The sequence below is a fragment of the Macrotis lagotis genome, chromosome 5, assembly GCF_037893015.1.
Source record: "Macrotis lagotis isolate mMagLag1 chromosome 5, bilby.v1.9.chrom.fasta, whole genome shotgun sequence".
Lineage (NCBI taxonomy): Eukaryota > Metazoa > Chordata > Mammalia > Peramelemorphia > Peramelidae > Macrotis > Macrotis lagotis.
In genome coordinates this window covers 145,286,173-145,308,851 of record NC_133662.1, presented here as the reverse complement: position 1 = coordinate 145,308,851, position 22,679 = coordinate 145,286,173, and the positions used below count along the sequence as shown (strand labels likewise).

The following is a 22,679-nucleotide window of genomic DNA, read 5'->3' as shown; positions in this document are numbered from 1 at the left end:
ATTTGGCATTGGATCAAAGCCCTTTACCATCCAGATATCCTTCCTCTGGATAGTCTCCAGTCTATGAATGATTTTTCCCCTTACTTCTGGCATCCAGAACTGAACAAAATACTACAAATGGAATATGGCCAAGGCAAAATAAAGAGTGACTGTCACTTTCTTGTTCATGAGATGTATGAGTCTCTTCATGTAGTCTAAGATCCAATTAGTTAATTTGACTACAATTATCACCCTGCTAAAATGATATGGAATTCACTATCCACTAAAAACCACAGATATATTTTAGAGAAACTGCCAACTAACCAAATCATCCCATCTTATACTCAGAGAGTTGATTTTCTAAACCAAATTAAGCTCAATTCTAATAACAATGCAGATCTCAGAATTACCAAAATTATTAGTACCATTGATGTTTACATGAAATTATTTTTAATTAAAATACTACTTCTATACATTCTAGATAACCATCATTCAAAAATATTTAATGATTCTTCCAGGTCTATAACTTCCCCTCTAAGAATTTTATCGAGGAACCAAATATAAACACAAGCATATCTGTACATATACATCATATACATTTCATAGGCCTTTTACTACTCAATAATCAGTTTATTCCAAGCTGAACATAATCCTTAGTAATTAAAGTATCAATGCTTCCAACAAAAGGCAGTGTCCTACAACTCTGACACTCAAAAGAACACATTAGATCAATCTAAAAAAAGTCTTCAACCTTAGGATAACCTAGTAAGTCTCCCTGTATTGGCATAAAACATGAAGACATACAAATCACAGTAGTCACCTTGTGAAGGAACAATGATAAAGAACATGTGAGGGAGGGTTGTTCTTTTTTGGTGGTGGAGTGGGGTGGGGAGAAGGAGAATGCAATGTTAGAACATCCTATAGTTTCTCCTGACAAGATGGTGACAATGAGTGAAGATGATAAGTTTATTACCTTAACAAATAAGAAGAAGAACTAAAGAAAGAGCAGAGGGTTAAATATCTAACTACAGAATAAGAAATTCATATTTCAACAACTGAAATGACACCATGGCAGACGCTGTCTTGCTTTCTTCTTTCAGATCTCATTTTTAACCTGAAGCCCTAGGGGCCCAATATTGCATTTCAAGAAATCAGTGGGAGTTCTGACAGATTAGAAATGATTGTAGGCAGGGAGTCTTTGTGTGTAAAAGGATATTTTTCAATACCACCCCATATATGTATGTTTATGTGCTCCCATTTTTCCTTTTTCTGATAAGTTTTCAGTTTACTTATGCTAGAATTATTGAAAAGAATTCTGGATATGAATGCCACCCCAATTATTGACCCATAGTATAATTTCCAGGTTGTCATTCTCCTTAGTTCATTTTTACATTAATAATCTAACTAGTATAGCCTTCTCCTGGCAGCCAAACCATCTCATTTATCCTGTAACATGTCTTGAGCTGCCCCTGGGCAGGAGAGAAATGTAAACAATCTGTCAAAGCTTTAACTGGGATATCCTGGTAAAGTACATTAAATAAATACTTGGACCCCATGTAGAAAACAGAACAGAAAGACAAAAGAAGACTATGTCCAAAAGTAGTTTCCTGCTAGAATTAGGTTTTTTAACAATCTCATCCAGAATATGAATTGTTTTTATTCTCCTATATTTATATTATTGTTGTTTTATTGTTGTTATATCTACACAGCTGTCCTCCAGTGACAGCTGAAAATTTGGATTAGCAATAATCTAAGTAATCACATCCTCCTTATCCTTAAATCCTACTGAATTGTGACTGTTATAAAGAGATGATATGTATATCGATATGAATATATCAAAGGCCAGGTAGAGACAAGACTTATGATTTCAATTGTATGGGAACCTCTTGGTAAGGAAACTCATTCTACATATGTTGGCAATTTCTCTGTGACTTTTAGCCTTTGAGGGTTGCCCAAAGATAACTGATTGGTTAAGAAAGTTTTTCCCACAGTCACAGGGTCAGGCTGTGTCAGAAGTAGGACTTGGACCCAGATCTTCCTGGATTCATGGTTAGCTCTAGCTAATCAATTTTTACCACTTTCTGGAAACCCAAAGTACTCTTAAACAATCCTAATGTTAATCAAAATGAAAAATAGTAGTGGGTGGAAGAGCAGTTATGTCAGAAGAAAAAAAGTAACAATATGGATTAGCTACGTGTTCTACTCAACTCATCTCAAATAAAAGGTTTGAAACTTAAGATTTGGGATCTTATTTCCAAGTAACAGTTATTTACAAACATGAATAAGTTACAAGTGAATAGGTGATGCTAAAAAACTTCTAATCATGGGACAAAATTTCTTCTTGATGAGTTAGCAAAGTAGTTCTTTAATTGTTCCCATGTATAATTCTCCTTAACCACTCCACACACTCCACTGCAATTCATTCCCCATACTGCCCAATCTAGAGTGACCAATTGTTACACTGTTCATGAAAAAAAAAACAAGGAATCAAAGTTTTTGTTTGTTTGTTGTTGCTGTTTTTCAGGGAGAATAGTAGTACAAAGAGCTGCTGATGAGTTCATAAATTCATTTCCTTTTGATCCAATCCTGTTTTAATAATCACTGGTTAAGCCAAATCTTTTCTGGATGAAGGCAAATGCCTTTGATGCCTTCCAGAGGTAGCAGCTTCAATTCCTTTATTTCTAAAATTTGATCATAATCTAGAATACCACACCTCTCTGATTGCTTGTATCATCATTATTCAAAAAGGTAGCAAGTTCTTTCACCAATCACTTTGTTGGGTATAATTAATAAAGAAAAATGAATGCAAGGTCCAAGTTATGCTAAATCAGTTCTATCTTGCCAGGTCTGAGGTATATTCAGTCTCAGAATGTTTATTTGCCCCAAGTGTCATTAAATAAAAAACAAGTCATCATGTCTTGTTAAGCTTGCTTGGAGCAGGGTGTCCTGACTGAACTCCAACCCTTTTCCTTCCTTAATTAGTCACTCTTAATTAAACTCAAAAGGTACAGTATGCTCACTTAATATAGAACACATATTGGCAAAGGTCACTGAAATATTAATGATGCCAAAGTGAATTTTTGTAAGGTGAAGTGGAAACAAGTGACCAAAACTGGGAGCCTCCTAGATGAAAAGAAAAAGGAAATTAAAATCACCTGAATGAAAGATGTCACAATGTCTTAGGCAGATTATCTTGATATAACAATGGGAATATGAAAAAATCAATCAACCAAAATACTTTCAAATGGGTTTAATCTATTTTATCCACTGAGTTGACTAAATCATATTTTAGGGTCTTTAAGGATAATTATATGTGCTGCAGGAAAGGAGCTCCATAATACTTAAAGAGGGATGAAGAATGCATGGTGAGAATTCTGAAAAAATCACTTCCCCACCTTGAAGAATTTTTCTCATTTATAAAATGAAGGGATCACACTAGATAATATCAGAGGTTTCTTCCAAATTGAAATCTCTTGATATATTAAAAGCTACTGAGTCACTGGTAAAGCAATGGTGTAGGGGAAAGAATGCTGGACTTACTTATTGATGCTCTGCTTTGCTACTTATTTCTCTTTTGCTTTAGATAAGATGTTTTACCTTGGTCTCAGTTTCATTAACTTTCATTTAACTTCATTAAAATGAAGGATTGGGCCCTATAATCACTAAAGTTCATTTGAGCTCTAAAATTTATGACCTTTTATTATTGTATTCTAGGAAGCAATCTTTCAACCCTATTTACCTATGAATATTTCTATGATATGCTACCAAGAATACTATTCTAGTTTTCTCTGTAATTTTATAAAATGTTTAAATGGTTGCTAAACCATTGAAAAATATGTAAACTATAAGAAACACAAATAGCATAAATACATAAAGATGAATAATTCAATAAATATTCCAAAAATGAGTAAAATGTAAAGCAGGGTTATTGCTGCCATCAGTAGCACTCTAAAACTCTTGGGTGAAATGTTTAATTTAAGCAAATTTCCCAACTATTTTTATATAAACAGTTTTTAAAAAGTTAACATTGTGACAAACCAACAAGTCAGGAAATTCAAATTTAAGGCTGTCATTCTGTGGTTACCAAAAAAAAAAGAGGAAAGTGAATGAGTTAAATGTATATGAACACATCTTTTAAACTAAGGTTTAAATAGGAAAATAAGAAAAAATAAACTAGAAGAAAACTATAGTTCAGAAGATTTGTAACTTAAGTATGTCCAACTCCATAATTTTTTAAAAACCTAAACAAGTTTTCATTAACATGATTCATTTATTTCTAATTTTTAAAAGTTTTATTTACATTATCAGAAATATTTTTTTTCTCTATGAAGGGAAAAATTTGAAAAACATTCAGTTCTACTCTCCTCTTTGACTAAAGATGACACTAGTTCAATGTCTTCCTCATTGAAAGAGATGAATTACCCTGGTAATCCTAGATGCCCTCTCATGGGAACCTTGCATGAAGGAAGGAAAGTATGGAGACAAAGGCATCACTTTACAGAAATGTCTAGACATGGTACATCCTTTTCTTATGTGAAACAAGTTCATGTATAACTTAGGATCATGGGATTTATAGAAGTAAGAAGAAGAAGAAGAATGGAAGCAAATGTTTATCTAGTATTTTACAGTTTACACAGTGCTTTACTTATAGTCTCTCATTTGACCCTTACCACAATCCAAAGATATGAGTCTCATTATAATCCCCATTTTACAGATTAGGAAACTTAGTCTGAGAGATGTTATGGCTTGCCCATGGCTACACAGATGGCAATTACTGAGGTAGAATTTAAACCCATTATCTTCCTAATTCCAAATGTAACTCTCTCCCTTCTGCAGCAGGCAAGTCCCAGGAAAGATAAGTGACTTGATCAAGTTTACAGTTAGTTAAATGGCAGAGCTGAGATTCAAACTCACATTTCTCTGACTCCAAATCCATGCTTTTTCCACCACAGCATTTAGATTTTTGTCAGTTGTTCCATAATGACTTTATTCCAACTACACCCTCTTTCTATCTACACATTCAAGACATTATGACATGATCTTATGACTGTATACTCCCTTTTCCAATTCAAATAAAGGGGGGACCCCAGGGCTGAATGCATAATTTGTAGTATAATGCATGCATCTCATGCATTCTGAAGATGAAAAACTCAAGTCTAAGAAATTTCTCATAATATTTTTATTATAAAATACCAGGATAGCTTTCACAGTTTGAGATTATAGCAGGCAATTTTCAAAAGCCCAATTGTATTTTATGCATTAATCATTTTTTTAGAAAGTTATTCATTTAAGCAGAATAATTAATGACAAGGTAGTTGGGTACCTTCATCAAATTCATTATTTCTTTCAAATTTAGTTTTTTTAAAAGAGGAAAACAATGAATTCTATGGATGTTTGTTCATGTATTGCTAAATTTATCACATACTTATCTACCTACATGTGTGTGTGTGTGTGTGTGTGTGTGTGTGTGTGTGTGTGTGTGTGTGTGTGTGTGCTACAAAGGAATTCTTTCACCCACCATTTCAATCTTGACATGAACGTTTTGCCTGGCTTTTAAATGTTACCACTGTCTAAAAGACTGATATGTGGGTAAATCAGGCAAAATTGGGGTATAATCATATATAATCATATAGCTAATCAATGAACATATTAATCATATGTAATAATACAAGTAGTCAAAAGAGATGTGTCTTTAATAGCATTCATGACAACCTTAACTTTTATTCTTGAAGCATTTGCTTTATTTTACTCTATGCAACTTATATGTATAGGACTTGATAAAAATGTGTGCAACAGTTGGGATTTTTAGGTATTTAGTACAATTTTTGAAGGTATGATATATATTTGAAAATTAATTGTAATGTCATAACAGTGACTGATATCTTAATTTTAATTCAATAAGCATTTGTTGGTTTTGAGAAATTATAAGATTTCTTTTCAAGAAACCTCAAAATATCTTTGGGAATTAAATTTAGTTCATTCCAATGAGAATTCTTTGTCAGTCAGTCAACTAGCATTTATTAAGCATCAGTTCTATGTCCTTGATTAAATAAAAACTCTTTGAAACCATACTGATGTCTCTTAAACAGAAATTTCTACAAGTTGTATGATAATGCAATACTCAAGTTAAATAAACAGTCTCTGTTCTCCTGACAACAAAATGGTGTTTTAATAAGTCAATGTGAAGGGAATTTGACTGTAAAGTTGAGGGTTAAATGGATAGATTCTAACTGCTTAATTGGGGCTTTTACAAGTGATTTATGTTTAAAACAAAATATATTATGATAATTTATTACAAGTAGATTTACATAGATATGGGAGACTTCTAAAATTAAAAGTTATCAAAGAATTTACTTGAAGCAATTTCATATATTTAACATACAAGAATTTGGGATTGCTTTTAGCACTAAGAAAATATGCAAAAAAGGAAAGGAAAGATTTGGCAGGTATCCAATTTAATCAGTATATGGATTCTATAATTTAGGCTAGATAAAATGAAACAACTCAAGTCTAAAAATATATTTACTTAGATTTTGTTTTCGATTAAGAAGAATTTGAATTTCCCAGTTGGTGGGTCTACATTGATTAAATAAACTGGCAAATCATTGAACTTTGTATACATAAACTAACTGACCCTAGTTTACTAACTCCAGTCCTAGATGTAATATTTTAGATCTGAGTCTAACAGATTTGATCAAATAAAATAATGGCTTAAAAAATGGGAATTTCTATTAGTTAAAATTTAAGAATACATTGAAAACACTTCTATATTATGAAAAACCTATCAATATTCTTAACATAAACTAAATGTAATCTATGGATGCTTTATGGCTTTTTATAAATATTAAAAATCTGGTTAAATTTTATACAATATTTTAAAGTAATCTCATCTAAAAATTATAATTTCCAAAAAGTCTTCTATGAATTGTTGCAAAGTGAAGTGAGAAGAACCAAGAGAACATTTTACACAGTAATAGCATTACTATAGTAATGATCAACTATGAAAGACTTAGCTACTCTGATCAAGACAATGATCCTAAACAATGCCAAGGGACCCATAATGAAAAATGCTATTTCTAGAGAAAGAACTGATGGAGTCTAAGGGAAAATTAAAACATATGTTTTTCACTTTATTTTTCTTCTTTTTTATTTGTTTTCTTTTGCAACATGGCTAATAAGGAAATGTTTTGCATGACTTCACTTGTATAATCAGTATTATATTACTTACCTTTTCAAAGAGCAGAGAAGGGAGGAAGATAATTTGAAAGTCAAAATTTTAAAAGATGAATTTTAAATTTTTTAAAATGGGATTGAAAAATGTTTAATGAAATAAATAAAATATGTTTTTAAAATAGCTCAATTTTCTATAATTGAAGGAAGCAGTGGCAATGATAATTCCTCCCCCCACCCCCAAGTGGATAACCTAAGAGTTATTTACACTTGAATTTGGACATATTACAGTATCTAAGGATATACAGATAAATCCTTGGTTTAAATTGTTTGCATATAAAAAATTCACTGACCTAGCAATTCCTTTTCCCCACAGAAACAAGGATATAAATAATGATCATTTTCCCAAGCTAGCCCATGAAAACCTATTCAACCTATAAGGTGGATAGCCTATAATAGTATTAGTCTATATTTTACATCTTGGGAACAGAGTGCCATGCGATGCAGGAGGAAAGTGGAAAAAAGAAAAATTTTTCCTCTTCCTTTCTTGGTGAATGGAAGTCTATGGCAAAATAATGAAATAGGGAAAATTTATCATTAGCTTTTTTTAAGTTCCCAATAATCCTTTCAGCAAGTTAATGGGAGTCTAATATGAATTCTATTCTAAGTTTCAAATGTTAACAATATATTCAGAACTGTCACCAAACATAGTCCATGCTCTAAAATTTTCTAGCCTCTTCTTTGATCAAAATTTCCATTCCCTTAGTACTGTTGAAATTTTTTTGGGGGGAAAGGAGAAAGGCGTATTGACAGAACTAATTTATATTAGTGTATGAATTACTGATGGCCCCTTCATCTTCTCAAAAGTGTTCACATTTTTAAAAGAGCATTACTTGTAATCCACATGAATTTCTAAGGAGTAAAATACTAATTAATATTGCATATAATGAAAAACAGATAGTGAAGGAAAGATATTTTGGACTTGGCATATGGGGAAATATTGTGAAAAGGGTCAGAAAATAGTGTGCCATTTCAAGTTGAGAGTTTAAAAGATGTTTTTCCTTTTTCACATTGTACCACAAAAAAAGAAGTTAGATTCTATAATGTTCAAATTTCAAATAGAGTTCTAAATTACTCAATTTCAAAATACTAGATTAGCTCTCCTAATTCTTTCTTGTTTTTCATAACCTCTGTTCTTCCACTATTTCTAAGTCCAAAGAGTCTTTAAAAGTGCTATTTTTAAAAAATAGGTCCCAAGGAAACAAAAGTTCTGGTATTGTTGTGGGCAAGGTCAGAGTCGTTAATCTATATTTTTTTTAAAAAAACAAAACAACTCAGATTATCTGTATTTTTTTTTGGCAAGTTTTTTTTCCTAATCAGTTCTTTCTTAGACTATCAGAGTAACTTGCATTTCCATTGTACATAATGGCTGGTCACTGGAGGAGAGAAGAGAATCACAGTATACAGGCTTAGAGGGGAAAGTCTACCTGGCAGTATAAGCTGTCAACAGGTGTGCCATAGAGATCTTATTGGGAATGGATTTTTTCCTTTTCCCTTGGGAGTCAAAGATATTAGAATTATTTTCCATTTAGCTAATTTCAAACTCTATTGGAAATCAGAATGTTAAAGTGTATGAACTCTGTATTTAAAAAGGTATGCAAAAGAGCAAGTTTTAAAAGAACTGTCAAAGGGGAAACTATACAGGCCAACTCATTTCTATAACATGGCAAAAAGTTTGGGAACTAGACATTGATAACAACATATAATACACAATCTTTTTTCTCAAGTCCTCTCTTAAGTTATGCCAAGTCCTTTTCCTGGTGGGACTCACTTGAGTGGATTTTAGTTCTCCATGGTTATTCAGCCTTATCTTATACAAATATTATTGAGATTTAGTTTTTTTTCAAACAAGGATATTTTTTCACTAAATCTAAAATGAGGCAAAAAAACACTAGCTAACAAGTTTTATAGTAAAAATATAAAAAGATACCAATGCTAGAATAGAAATTACCTGCAAAGGGCTAGCCAAGGATCTATTTCTAGGTACTGTAAACGTTTTGAGAACATCATCTTCTGACACTGGCATCATTAAAACAGAACTTGTAAGAAGATTCTAAAAAGAATAAGAAAAATACGTTTTTTTCAGATTAGATAATAAGCAGTGAAATTAGAATGTAAAAACAAAATTCTTGCATTTTTTTAAAACGGCCCACTCTGAACTCTATTGGAAAAAGCATATATCTGTAATAAATCTTCCTAATGAACTAAATGGAAATCTGAACTAGCTTTCATCCTATAATGTCCTTTTCAGTTCTAAATCCTCTCACAGTATGATTTATAAATATAGGAAATATCACAGTATAATAGTTCCAATAAAATTTCTTTAATAAAGAGTTTCTAAGCTAAAGTAAATGGCACATTTACTTATTGCCATTTAATTCTTGCCAGTGATCTGCTGGAGGAGCTTGTTCTGGCTCAAGAGAGCTGATTGTTAAATTTTCAGTAGAAGCATTCACACATCCAAAATTAGCAAATTCTATAAATCAGGGCTTGCCCTATTGTTCTGTTGATTTTCTAAATTTAGAAAAGTAATATAGAAAATGTTAAAAATATAGATTAAGCTTAAAAGCATGTTGTGCATATAATTCCTTCTCCTTCCCAACCATATGTTAAACATTTACCCATATATCTCTGAATATATAATAATCCAGTACTATATGATAATAAGATCTGATGTGTGTGTGTTAGTAGGTGTATGTAATTTTATGCACCTATCACTTTGAGGAGAGAAGAAATTACACTTTTATTGAAGCTAGCAGGAAGATGAATACCAAATATAAACAGCTATAGCAAATGAGTCAAACAACAAATTTTTTTTTAGGTTTTTGCTAGGCAATGGGGTTAAGTGGCTTGCCCAAGGCCACACAGCTAGGTAATTATGAAGTGTCTGAGGCCAGATTTGAACTTGGGTGTTCCTGACTCCAGGGCCGGTGCTCTATCCAGTACACCACCTGCCCCTATCAACAAATATTTTAATAGTGTACCTGTTCAGTGCAAGTCATACTATAAGATCAAAAAGAAGAAATGTCAATGAAAAGAAAATAGGAAATCTTTAGGTAAAAATTATTGATCCTAATATGTATTTCTTATTATTCTTATTTTCTGGAAGTACATAAAAATTGAAAAAACCAAAAGGGGCCCATAATGACTATTAAAACATTAATAAAACAATAAAAAATTTGCATTTTAACAGCATTAGCTTCTGTTACATAAACATAAAGTCAATTGCAGATGTAAACACATTAATAACAGGAAAGAAAACCAAGGACTATCCAAACACTGTTGTGTGAGAAAAGGTTCCCAAGGACGGACAAGTTTGAAAACTCAGTGCAATTTATTAAGGATACAATTTGCCTGTTGTCATCTGTTTTAAGCTCACCCATGGAAAATTCAAAATTTTACATAAGAAAAATTGAGGTTTAACTGTATATACATACTGGCACATCTTCCATAGGAGATGCCTGTGTGAATAGTTGAGTGTTTAAATTTTCTCCTTCCCAATGATTGGAACAGAAGAAGTTTCCCGCTTTAGTAGTCGGAGATTCTGCCTAGGAGTCAGGGAAAAAAGGAAGCATTCATTTTCAAAAGACTTGCTAGTGAAACACAAAGAAACAATTGATTTCTGATAAAATTTCAACTTCTTCCCTCATCATTGTCATGACCCTAAGCATGTATATCCATAAGCTCTAACTCATTTGTTAGATATATTCTATTTGCCACCCCAGTGTCTTGGTACTTGAAAGGTCAGCTTATTAGCATTTGCCCTTTTATGTGTAATATATGGAAAGCAATAATTTTTTAAATTTAATTTTCACATAAATCTCAATTTTCTAAATTTCTGGATATCCTTGACAATAGGGAAATAAGTGGAAAATTCCTTAGGAAAGAATTGGAAAACAGAAAAAATGGTTAACATAGTTAATCTGACTTTTCTTCCTTTCCTGTTTTCTTTCTTTATGTCTATTAACATCCCACTCTGCTATCTGACTGTAGTGCAGAAACAACTTTAGGCTTTTAAAAATATACCACCAAAGCATAAGCTCCAACAGGTCCTATAAAGCATGAAGGACTCTGGGTACTGGATACAGACAAGACTGTATCTGTTGCCTAAGAATTAGTAGAACAAAAGTCAGAGTGGCTTATTGCCAGAGTTTTGGTCAATGTGGTGAGTGGTAAATTGTTGTGTTCATGAAATATTACTACTACAACTTCCATGATGACCATGACAATGACAATGAGAACTACTATTACAAAGAAGGAGGAGAAGGAGGAGGAGGAGGAGGAGGAGGAGGAGGAGGAGGAGATGAAGAAGAAGAAGAAGAAGAAGAAGAAGAAGAAGAAGAAGAAGAAGAAGAAGAAGGGTAGGAGAATTCACATAGTACTTTAAGGTTTATAAAGTGTTTTATAAATATTTCATTCTCACAACAACCCTGTAAAGTACATACCGTTATTATCACTCCCATTTTGTAAATGAGGAAAACAAGACAGAGCAAAGTGACTTTCTCAGAATCACACTGTTATTAAGTGTCTGAGACTGGATTTGAACTCAGATTTTCCTATCTCCAAGCCCACCCTTTAACACACTTCACCACTTAATAAAAACTCATGAAGACTACAAACTGTGAAGAGAATTGTAATCTGTATCAGTAGAGGTATTCATGCCAATAGAATCATGGATCCTTTATGTCCTAAGATATGTCTTCTGACAAAGTTATTTATCATGTGGCAGCAGGAAAATTGAGGAGATGACTGAGGAATAATATGAAATCAGAAATAGTCATCAGCAGTTTATCAGGATCTACATCATTATGAGCTCTACTACATAGCCTGATGTTGTAGTATAACCAAGAATTTCTCTAAGAGTAGGAAGATCAAAGAGATGGGTTGAAAAAACTAGATTATGATGGTGCATGGTAACTCTCTCCAAAGATTTTTCTGCTCACCTCTTGCTTGATCTTCTTTAATAAAGGTGGACCATTTTCATGAAAACCTGATACAATTCCAGCTTCATCAGATTCCTGTTTGATCACATCTTGTAGATCTTCTACAAGGTGTGATGGTGTCTGAGGCTGAAAAGGAGAATGACGTCAGAAGACAAGTTCATTTTCTAGTGACAAATCCACTTAACTAGAGATGACTCCCCACACTTACTAGCATTTTCAAAGGACCATATTTTATTTCTTGTGCAGCAAGGGCATGTTTAAATGGAGTAGGAGTTCTTGGAGAGCTCTCTAATATGGATCTTTTGATAGCTGGAGTTCTGAAACTTTAAAAAGAAAAAGGCAACACTTTAGTGTAAAAGAATACATTATCATTAATTTTTCTCTTAATGAGTTTTAGCATCTCTTTAATGAGTGTGATTATTGAGAAGCTGTAAGGTACAATGAACAGAACAATGACCCTGAATTAAGTTGATCTGGTTTCAGTCCTAACCTTTGATGCATACTAGTGATCTTGGGCAAGGCTCTTAAGCTCCCTTGCCCTCACTTTACTTGTGTAAAAATGAAGAGATTAGAGTATATGGACTCTTCTTCTCTAGATTTCATCTCTTTTATTTCATTTTATTAAAATTATGCAGAAACAATTTTATCATTATGCTACAAATGAGAATGAAATTAACAGAGATTTAAATGTACTTTCTTACAGGTATGTATTTTAGTAATATGAGACAAATATCTTTTTTAAATGAAGCTTCTCTTCTTTTTATATAAACAATGCCTACTAATGGGGGGAATGGGGAGAATGCAACATTTAGGGGGAAAAAGACCATAACCCCTATATGGTCAAAGTATATTCATTTAGAATTGAATAATTAAGAATCTGTAGGAATTCCACAACCTCTGGGCTACGCAAACAGGATTTACTATGTTACCTAAGGTTTCAAGGAGAGTATATACCTTCTTATGAGGGCCAATTTTTTTACAAGGGCATTCACATATATATATATATATATATATATATATATATATATATATATATACATATATACATACATACACATACAAATATATAGTTTATTTTCAAATGGGTAGACTTTAACAATTTTTAACAAATTTTTATCTATTAATCTAAGGGGGATCTACCAGGAAATATTTTGCTAACTTATTTTTAGTGATAAAATATTCTTGGATTCAATCACTGAATTTTATATTTTCTAAAATTCAAACTGGCTTGAATCTCCCTCACTAGGTATGAATTGATGTTTTATTTACTTAATTATGAAAAACTTACACAAATGTAAAAAGAATATGTATTCATACCTAGTGAAAAGGAGAGGGGAGAAGACTCTTTAAATTTAAAACATAGATAATTAGCTTCATTCTAAGTGACAAGGAACAAAAGTTGAAGATCTTTTTATCCTTAAGGAGGAAAGAAAGGCTTTGTTCAGAAAAGAAAAAGTTCAAACTGATTTGTAAAATAACTTCTTCAAACATAGGGTAATTGAATCTTAGAAAGAGCATCAAGAGGCAACCTAAATATAATTATAATAACAGCTGACATACAAACTATCTCAAAAGCCTTAGCACATTTAAATTTTCATAACTTCGACATCTCGTATAATGCTTTAAGTTTGCATTTTTCATTTGCTCCTCACAGTAATCCTGTAATATAAGAAATATATATATATATATTCCTAACCTCATTTTACATATGAAAAAAATGAAGCTGAGAAAAGTTAAGTCAATTATCTATGATCATACAATTAGTAATGATCAGAAATCGGATTTAAAACAAGGGCTCTCTTGATCCCAAGAACTCTATTCCACCTTTGCTCTCCTATGATTATGAATCTCCAAATCCTGGAAAATAAGTTCCAGATGGAAACATACATGTTTTTTCTGCACATCATATGATCTGAGAATCTATCCAGGGAATATGATCATATCCTATCAAATAGTATAGAACTGAAAAATTACTTCATTATTAAAGGACTTACATATTATTTTCCTTTTGAGGTTTAACAGTTTGGTCTCGGTGAAATGGTGTTGTAACAGTCAATTTATGACCATTGAGTGGGGTGGAAGTTAAAGCAGGTACATCCATATCCATATTTTCATGATTATTGGAAGTGTTCAAGAACTGTAATAAATGTGAAAGAAAGAACAGGACAAGCCTAGATTAAAATATTGTCTTTTAAATTTAGTCAAATCAAAAGCAATCCCATTTTGGCAACTATTAAGTAGATTTTACTGAATTATACTATCAGATAATTACAATAATAAATATAACAATATGTTGCTTGATTAGAAAATTGTTTCAGATGAGCATACTCAAGACTCTGTGTATGTTCATCATGAATCAACTCAGGGTTTCTGGTGATAAAATTATGCATCCCAAAGAGACTATCCAAATAAGAAACTTGCCACCTTATGGAGGTAAGAGGCATTTTCTGTACATGAAGGTCAATTAAGCAAATTATTTTAGAAATTAATTTTTTCTTTCTTACTAAATAAACTTCCTTCTATAGATTCTAATGCTATATAACTAATTATCAAATCAATTAAAATACATGGAAGATTCTGGAATAAAACTAATGGTATTAATTCAAGACAGCTTTTTCAATTATAATTATTCTGTAATTAAAGCTGTCCTTCAAATAAATGTTAATAGGTGATTATAAATCAAAATATACCAAATTACTGATTTATTTGGATTATTTTCCATTATTTATATATGGAGTAAATTTCTAATATATATGTTTTAGCCTTCCATGATGTATTGTCTTGAGTTTTTAAAAATCACAAGAAAAAGCCTCTACTGAAACAAGGAAGTTAATAGGCAAAAACTGTGTTTACATAATGTTATGGTTTTAAAGTACAAAACAGTTAATGTTCAGAAATGTGTTGAAGATATTTAACTTGTCCCGTTCCTATATAAGGACAGAGTGGCACCTTTACTTTTTCTAGCTTTTAGTCACAACTTGAATATTTAAATATTATCTAAACACAGTTTGCTTCTCTCACCACCCCCCTAAATTGGTGAATCATATTATAAGTGAACAAAGATGCACAAATTTTTTTTTTCTTTTAAAGGAGGGGAGTGAAAGATGAAAATACTAAAATCTGGTGCTAGAGGAAATAAAAGCAAGGGCCATGCAAATGATAATCATCCCCTTTCAAAACCACCAAGAATAAGCAATTAAAATAAAATCAGTTAGTTTGCAGGTAGCCTAATCTTTGCATAGTAAACTGACACAGCAATGGCTAGATTCAAACATGGAATGAAATCAGTGAGTGCAACAGTAATTAGTCATTTGTTCTGAAGGATTAGTTTCTGAATTGTTAACACTCTTGAGACTGTTGAAAATTAGTAACATCTGTGTAGCATTTTGATCTACCTGAGAGGGAGAGAAGGGTAGACTTTTGACAGGGGAACGCTTGGGAGTGGAACTGCTGACGTCAGCAAATATGAAGGAGCTATAGTCTCCAGTAGCTAGGGGGCTGGCATGCCCCCTTTTATTTCGAAGGATGACGAGTGGAATTGTGCTGTGCCTTGCGGTAGTAGGTAAGGACTTGGGTGAGTCAAGTAAACCCTGATTCAAAATGCATTTGCTCAAGCTTGTACTAATACATCCTTCAGGTCTATGCATGCTGCCCTCTCTTTGCTGAAGTTGTATTGCCTTGTTTGAGTGTTGTTGACTAGATGGAATATCTGTTTCTTCAAAGAAGTCAATACTGCTGAGGTCACACCATGATGAAGAATCCTGAAACAATGTGGGAGGGATGGAGCTATGAGATGATGTATGTATGGTGTGGGCTATCTTGTGAAACACAACACTGAAAAAGAGATGCCACATACAAATCAAACATCTGTCTACTCTGATTTGCAGTTAACACCTGTCATAACGATTGAATTGTGCTCTTTTAGGTAATCAACATTCTCCATCCAAAGCCTGTCATAGAATATTGTTGGCATGTAGTATGTGTTAAATAACTGAATGAATGAAAATTCTACTGATCCAAAACTCTGAGTTTTTATCCTTGTACTACACTGTTATAAAAGTATTTATTGAGGGGCGGCTAGGTGGCACAGTGGACAGAGCACTGGCCCTGGAGTCAGGGGTACTTGAGTTCAGATTTGATCTCAGACACTTAATAATTACCTAGCTGTGTGGCCTTGGGCAAGCCACTTAACCCCATTTGCCTTGCAAAAACCTAAAAAAAAATGCTTATTGATTATGTGCAAGTTAAAACAAAGAGAGTACCTTATCTACAGAAAGATGCATTTGGGCAAAATTTGGCCTTCATTTTAATAAGTGTTTAATAATTACTTACTGAGCAACTAACTGGAAAGTTTAAGAAAAGGAATGGAAACTCTGAATGCAAGAATATCTACTTGTGAAAAACTACTTTTATTCAAATCTATCTCCCTTAAACACAATGCTTCAGATCATCAATAAGAACTGGTAAACAAAGATTGATGCTGTATGCAAATAAGCCCACTTAACACTATCAATGAATGGATTTATGGCTTCAAGATAATTCTGAAATCTCTTGATCTGCCTGAAGAAAGCTCTTGATGTTTTAACCCCAAAGCAAAACAGGATCCTAAAGAAGCACATAGACATGAGATGAGCAGCACAAAATCAGGCAAATTACTTTCATCATCAAAATGGAAAATTTTCTATTAAAATTTAATATGGGGGCAGCTAGGTGGCACAATGGATAGAGCACTGACCCTGTAGTCAGGAGGACAGCCTCAGACACTTTATAATTACCTAGCTGTGTGACCTTAGACAAGTGATTTAACCCCATTGCCTTACAAAAAAAATTAATATGATAATTTATTCAAAATGTGAGTTTACTTCTGATAACCATTTTAAAAAGTGTAAACTGTTGGAATGAGCAAGTCCATTAAGGTTGACCATCACCCCCATGCTGCTGTTAGGGTATATATACAATGTTTTTCTGGTTCTACTTATCTCACTCACCATCAGTTCATGCAAATTCTTTCAGGCTTTCCTAAAATCTCATCCCTCCTGGTTTCTAATTGAACAATGGTGTTCCATCACATACATATACCACATTTTATTAAGCCATTTCCCCACTGATGGACATTCAGTCAATTTCCAATTCTTTGGTACCACGAACAGAGCTGCTATGAATATTTTTGTACAAGTGATGTTTTTACCCTTTTTTCCATCATCTCTTCAGGGTATAGACCCAGTAGTAGTATTGCTGGATCAAAGGGCATGCACATTTTTGTTGCCTTTTGGGCATAATTCCAAATTGCTCTCCAGAATGCACCATGGAATCAATGTAAAGACTAACAGACTACCTTCTGTGGGGGATGGGGGAAAGGGAAGCAAAATTAGGGGAAAAATTGTAAAATTCAAAATAAATAAAATATTTCTAAAAAAAAACCTGTAAACTGTTTAAAAAAAAACCCTAAATTTTACCCAAGTAGTCCAAGACATCATTAATACTCATGACCTTCAAAATAATAAATGGGGATAATATGAGACTGAAATCACTTTCAACACTGCAAATGTCAGTAACATTGTAACCAACATAGAAAATGGAAATGATGGTAACACAGATTTTCCAAACTCTCTGGAAAAAAACAAACAAACAACATTTTACCTTGGCTTGTCAATTCTACTTACAGAATCTATAAACTGGAGTGTTTCTGCAAATTCTAAGAGATTCTTAACATTATCCAGAATATTGCCTTGGTGAACAATCATGCACCTTGCTGGGGATGCACTCTCTTCAGGTAAACAGCCATGGTCCACTGGTAAAGATGGAGTAGAGTGGTGTTCTCCCAAGCAGGAAACAGGTGCACTGTCGCCATGAGGTCTGGTATGGTCAGCAATTGTTGTACTATGCCATCCTGGGTAGCTGGATGTGTGGTTCTGTGTCTAAGGAAAGAGAAGGGGAAAAAGAAAGAAAGAATGGGGAGAAAAAAGGAAGAAGAAACTTAGCAAAGAAATTGCACAAGGTGTCAGATGCTGTTGGAGGAAAGATAAATGTAGTTGCATCATCTAAAACTTACGCCTATGAAACAGTTGTCAAGATGTTTCCTTTTATCAATGCAAGACCCTGCTTTTTAAGTAGTGGTATATTTTATCAGCTTTACAATTACTTTTATGGGCATCATTTTGTTAAAGAGCAAATAACAAGGGCATAAATATCTATATTTACATATAGATATAAAAGTATGTCTCTTGTATATAGGATATTTAAAATTTTGCATTAGCATACTATCCCAAGGATATTAAGATTCTGCTGTGTGTTTTTAAAAAAATTACCCAATTACCCTGCAAAAGGCTAAAGTATTTAAGAGTTAGAGTTGCTTTTGTTTGCATATATCTTTGTTTCTTCTATCCCTAGCTAGCGCTACAGCTTACACCAATGCAATGAAGAGGCTGTCAAATCAACGTGGTTAGGAAAGCAGAAGAGCAAATTAACAGAAGTTTCTTTCCAGTGGCATCATGCAACAGAAGAAATTGCAAAATATTAACTAAAGTTAAAAGTGGTCAGACTAACATCATGCATATAATCATTTGATTATTAAACCAAAAAAATTTACTCATAAAAGTATCTGCTGGCTATCACTTCTTTTCTTTACTTTTTTTTGTTGGTTTAACTATATTACAAAGGACAAACAGCTTTGCTAATTTTGCTATCTAATCACTACAAAATATGTCAGAATTCAGTAATAGCCAGCACTGGTTTTATGCATGCAACTAAAAAAGTTAACATTATTCACAGAGAAGTAAAAAAATGTGTATTGTATATGTAATATGTATGATGGAACATGCACCAAGTCAAGTTTGAAATTATGAAGTATATAATATACAGGCAAAAGAGGATCTGAAAAGAGAAGAAAAATAATCTAGCAAATAGGCACCACATTTTCATTATAAGAAATGTTACTTTTTTAAAAAAGTTATGATTTCAATCAGTGTTGAGAGTGCTAAATTAGCTTTTTTTTTACTTTACTTCTTTTCTCTACTGCATTCTTCATTATTTGTAATCATTCCAAGGAACAAAATGTTTCTAATGATGACCATCACTATTTCATTATGAAAGGGGGGAAAAACAACCCCAGTTTAATATTAGTTGCATTTTAGTAGGTGCAACATCAAATCCTTCTTAATGGAAACATAGAGCCTTGATTAGTGTCACAATTAGAAGGGAGAAGGAAGAAAGAAAAGCACTGGGGTAAAGCTGCTATCCCTCCAGCCAAGCACACAGTGACATTCTTACTGGTAATGCCTGCTGCCCTTTCAGTTCATTCTCAGTCGACTTTAGTAGCAACTCTAATTCCTTTATTCGTTTTTCTTTCTCAGGGTCTTCATCATTATAGTGTCTCTGAAATTGAGAGTTGAGGGAAAAGAAAAGATAAAAGTCTGATTGGAACTGATTGGAACTAAAATGCCTGTGACTTCTTTGTCATGTGGCACCACAGCCAAATTAATCTCAGAGATGAAACAAACACCAACTGCACTTTTCCACTGTAAAAATCCTTGTTTTAATATCAGGAATGAAATTCAATATGCTATGGTGAAATGAAAGGCCCCCATAGCAGATACTGACCGATGTGTTGTTACAATATCATCTCAGAAGAGCAAACTACTTGCTTCCTCAACCAGAACTCCCTCCCCAACCCCTTATTTCTACCATTCAACAGAAGGGGAAAAAACTGCTCTGAGACAAATAAAAATGTTCATATTTTCAAATTCGTGCACTTGATGTTTAACTAATGCCTTTCTGAAATGATCTTTAAATTATCTACCTGAATAGCTGCAGCAGCTGGCTGAGGGACATTGACAATATTTACATGCAATGCGACAGGATATGGAATCTGACCGGAAACCTAGACCAAAAAAGGTTTGTTTTTTAAATAAAAAAGTAATTTATGGTGATACATGCTTATATTACTTTCTAAGATTTAGCTAACAGTATACTCTGTGCAGATAAAATGCACACACAAAAATTCATGTAATTTGAAGATAAATTAGGTAAATTTTCAAAATTAGCTAGTTATTCAAATTCTCACAGCAAAAGAAAGAAATATGAAATGCTCATTAACCTGAATAAGAAAAGTTTACTTAGCAATTTGAAAGACTATAATGAAAATTTTCCTGGAAAAAATAAGGAAACATTTGCAAAGGAGGGAAAAAAAACCTATTTTGGTAGAAAGATTATAGTATTGTTAAGTTGATAAATAAAATTGTTTTCATTTAATCATTAGAATAGTAGAGATTTAACTGAAAACATTAAGACTTTTCATGAGTCTTCTTCATTCAACAAATGTCTTCCTGAACTGATGAAGTTCAGATTATTTTTAAGATAAGTAAATGTGTTATTTCTGTATTTAAGGTTGTCATCTCAATTGTCTTAAATTATTCTTTTTATATCCATTAACATTGACTTATTTCCCTAAAATTCAATGCTCATCAAAGGGGTGGGAGGGAGTTCCACAAATTCTAGAGAAAAAAATTGGAAGGTTTCAGACATTATTGTCCTCTAAAAGCAAACTTTTTTTCCTTGGTGAAATTTCAAAAAAGTCAAATGAGATGGCATCCCTTCAGAAAATATTATATTAATTTATCATTGCTTTTATTTACTAGTACATTTTATATTAAATAAGAAATTTAACAGCAAGCTTAGTGTGGTGAAATGATTAGATCTTAAATCTGCAGGCATGACTTCTAGACCACTTCTTTCATTGTGAGCTGTGTGAACATGAGCAAAGTACTTAATCTCTTAGTTTCATATTTTTAAATAAGGATGATATTATTATTATTTGCCCTTTGCCCTACCTAATTCCAGAGATTCTTAGGAAAATCAAATGAGACAACATACATGCAAGTACTTTTAAAAAGTAAAGTACATTGCTGAGGAATGGGGGGGAAGGGGTAGAAATGACTGTTATATGAAAATAAAATACCTCGATAAACGTTTTAAAATAAACTATATTATATGAAACAAAAATACTATAGTATTCATTTGGGGTAAAATGATTATTCCTCTTATAAACTAGCTTTTCCCCCAATGCTTACATTTTGTGTTTCAGAGACATGATAATAGGAATAGTCGTTGGTAACTGGGGCCTGGGCAGTTGATGGAAGTTGTGCAGAAGGTGGCGTGTGGGCAAAACCCATTAAATGATTGCTCTTCTGAAAAGCTGTGGCTACTGTTGGCTGGTTGGACTTGGGAGACTCCTGAAGATAACCTTCTTGTTCAACCTTTCGACGCATTGTAGAATTCCAGTGGTTCTTGATAGCATTATCAGTTCTGCACAGAAATATATGCATATAAAAAATTTTTTATAAGCAAAAGTTTACATTCAGATTAAAGCCAATTGACAGAAAACTACAGAAAGCATTCCCTCAGGTCCATACTTAATTTTAAAACAAAATTGAAATCTTTGTCACTTCCCACCCCCTGAATATCCATTATTTTAAAGATTACTTTCAGCAAATCATTAGTCATTTTATTTCTTTCAGAAAGGAATATTTACAATGAATAAATATGTGGGTCTTGGGTATTAAATGACATTATTCTGAAAGTCTCTTCTATAGAAAAGAACTAATCACTTGAATTCTGGTTTCTATCCTTCAGCACCTTTATGCATAGCAGTCTTTCAGTAAATATTTGATAACAATGATTAGTGATGATTCCCTATCAACCTTAGGTATACAACAGCCCTGAAGATGAGACTTGTAATATTCATCTTTTTAAAAGGAAAAACACTTGTTCTTCAAATAGAAAGAAATTAGAATCTATTGTTTCACTATATAACATATATGGTTGATGCTTCCTAATTTTCAGGCAATTATAGTTTCTGAATGTAGTAAATAGAATAAAGCCCTCTTTGTATTATTATTAGTCTTAGGGAGTGGGAAGATAATTTGAGGTGAGAGGAAATTCAATTGTCCCTTCATTTGTGATAACTGGTAACGTAGCCTACTCCCAAGTAACAGAAAATAGAAAGGTTAACCTTTCCCCTTTACCTCCTGGATTTTCTGAGATGACCAAGTCTACAACTACCAGTAAAGCAATGCCACATAAAACTTATCAGAGTCACACAATTTCTCATTAGACTCAAAGAATGTTAGAGATGATTTGACTTTTCTATGACTTTTCTCTTCTCTCAGGACCACTTCTACTTTATGCAGCTCAGGAAACTTACACACACAATGATAAGAAACAATTCTATCGCTCAAAGATTGCCAATCTTTCTCTATTGTCTCTGTTGAAAGTCTCTGAGAGAGAGAGAGAGAGCTAGTAGAGTGAGCAAAGAATAAATGGAGAACATTGTGAATAGTGTAGTAGAAAGGGCAATGAATTTAGGAGTCAGAAAACTTAGAATGAAGGTCTGTGTGACACTGAACCAGTCATCTATGAGGCTCTGGGAGACTCACATTCCCCATCTGTAAAATGATCATTTCTACCTATTTATTTGTTATTATTTGTTATGAGGAAATATCTTTGTACACCATAGGGTACTTTTTTAAC

The 22,679-nt window shown here is 32.8% G+C and overlaps 1 protein-coding gene across 8 annotated transcripts in view; it reads right to left on the bottom strand.

Moving 5' to 3' along the window:
* Nucleotides 1-22,679, bottom strand: part of MYB (MYB proto-oncogene, transcription factor) — a 39,535-nt gene that overhangs the window by 7,306 nt on the left and 9,550 nt on the right. For 2 of the 8 annotated variants that reach the window (XM_074187641.1, XM_074187640.1), the window contains exons 6-15: nt 21,221-21,455; nt 19,951-20,031; nt 19,422-19,526; nt 17,816-18,070; nt 15,548-15,913; nt 14,147-14,289; nt 12,361-12,475; nt 12,153-12,278; nt 10,647-10,757; nt 9,161-9,262 (exon numbers count right to left, since the gene is read on the bottom strand). In XM_074187641.1, coding sequence (XP_074043742.1) covers nt 9,161-9,262; nt 10,647-10,757; nt 12,153-12,278; nt 12,361-12,475; nt 14,147-14,289; nt 15,548-15,913; nt 17,816-18,070; nt 19,422-19,526; nt 19,951-20,031; nt 21,221-21,455 — 1,639 coding nt within the window. The remainder of the gene's footprint in view (nt 1-9,160; nt 9,263-10,646; nt 10,758-12,152; nt 12,279-12,360; nt 12,476-14,146; nt 14,290-15,547; nt 15,914-17,815; nt 18,071-19,421; nt 19,527-19,950; nt 20,032-21,220; nt 21,456-22,679) is intronic. The other 6 variants (XM_074187646.1, XM_074187645.1, XM_074187643.1 and 3 more) reach the window with 5 other exon arrangements.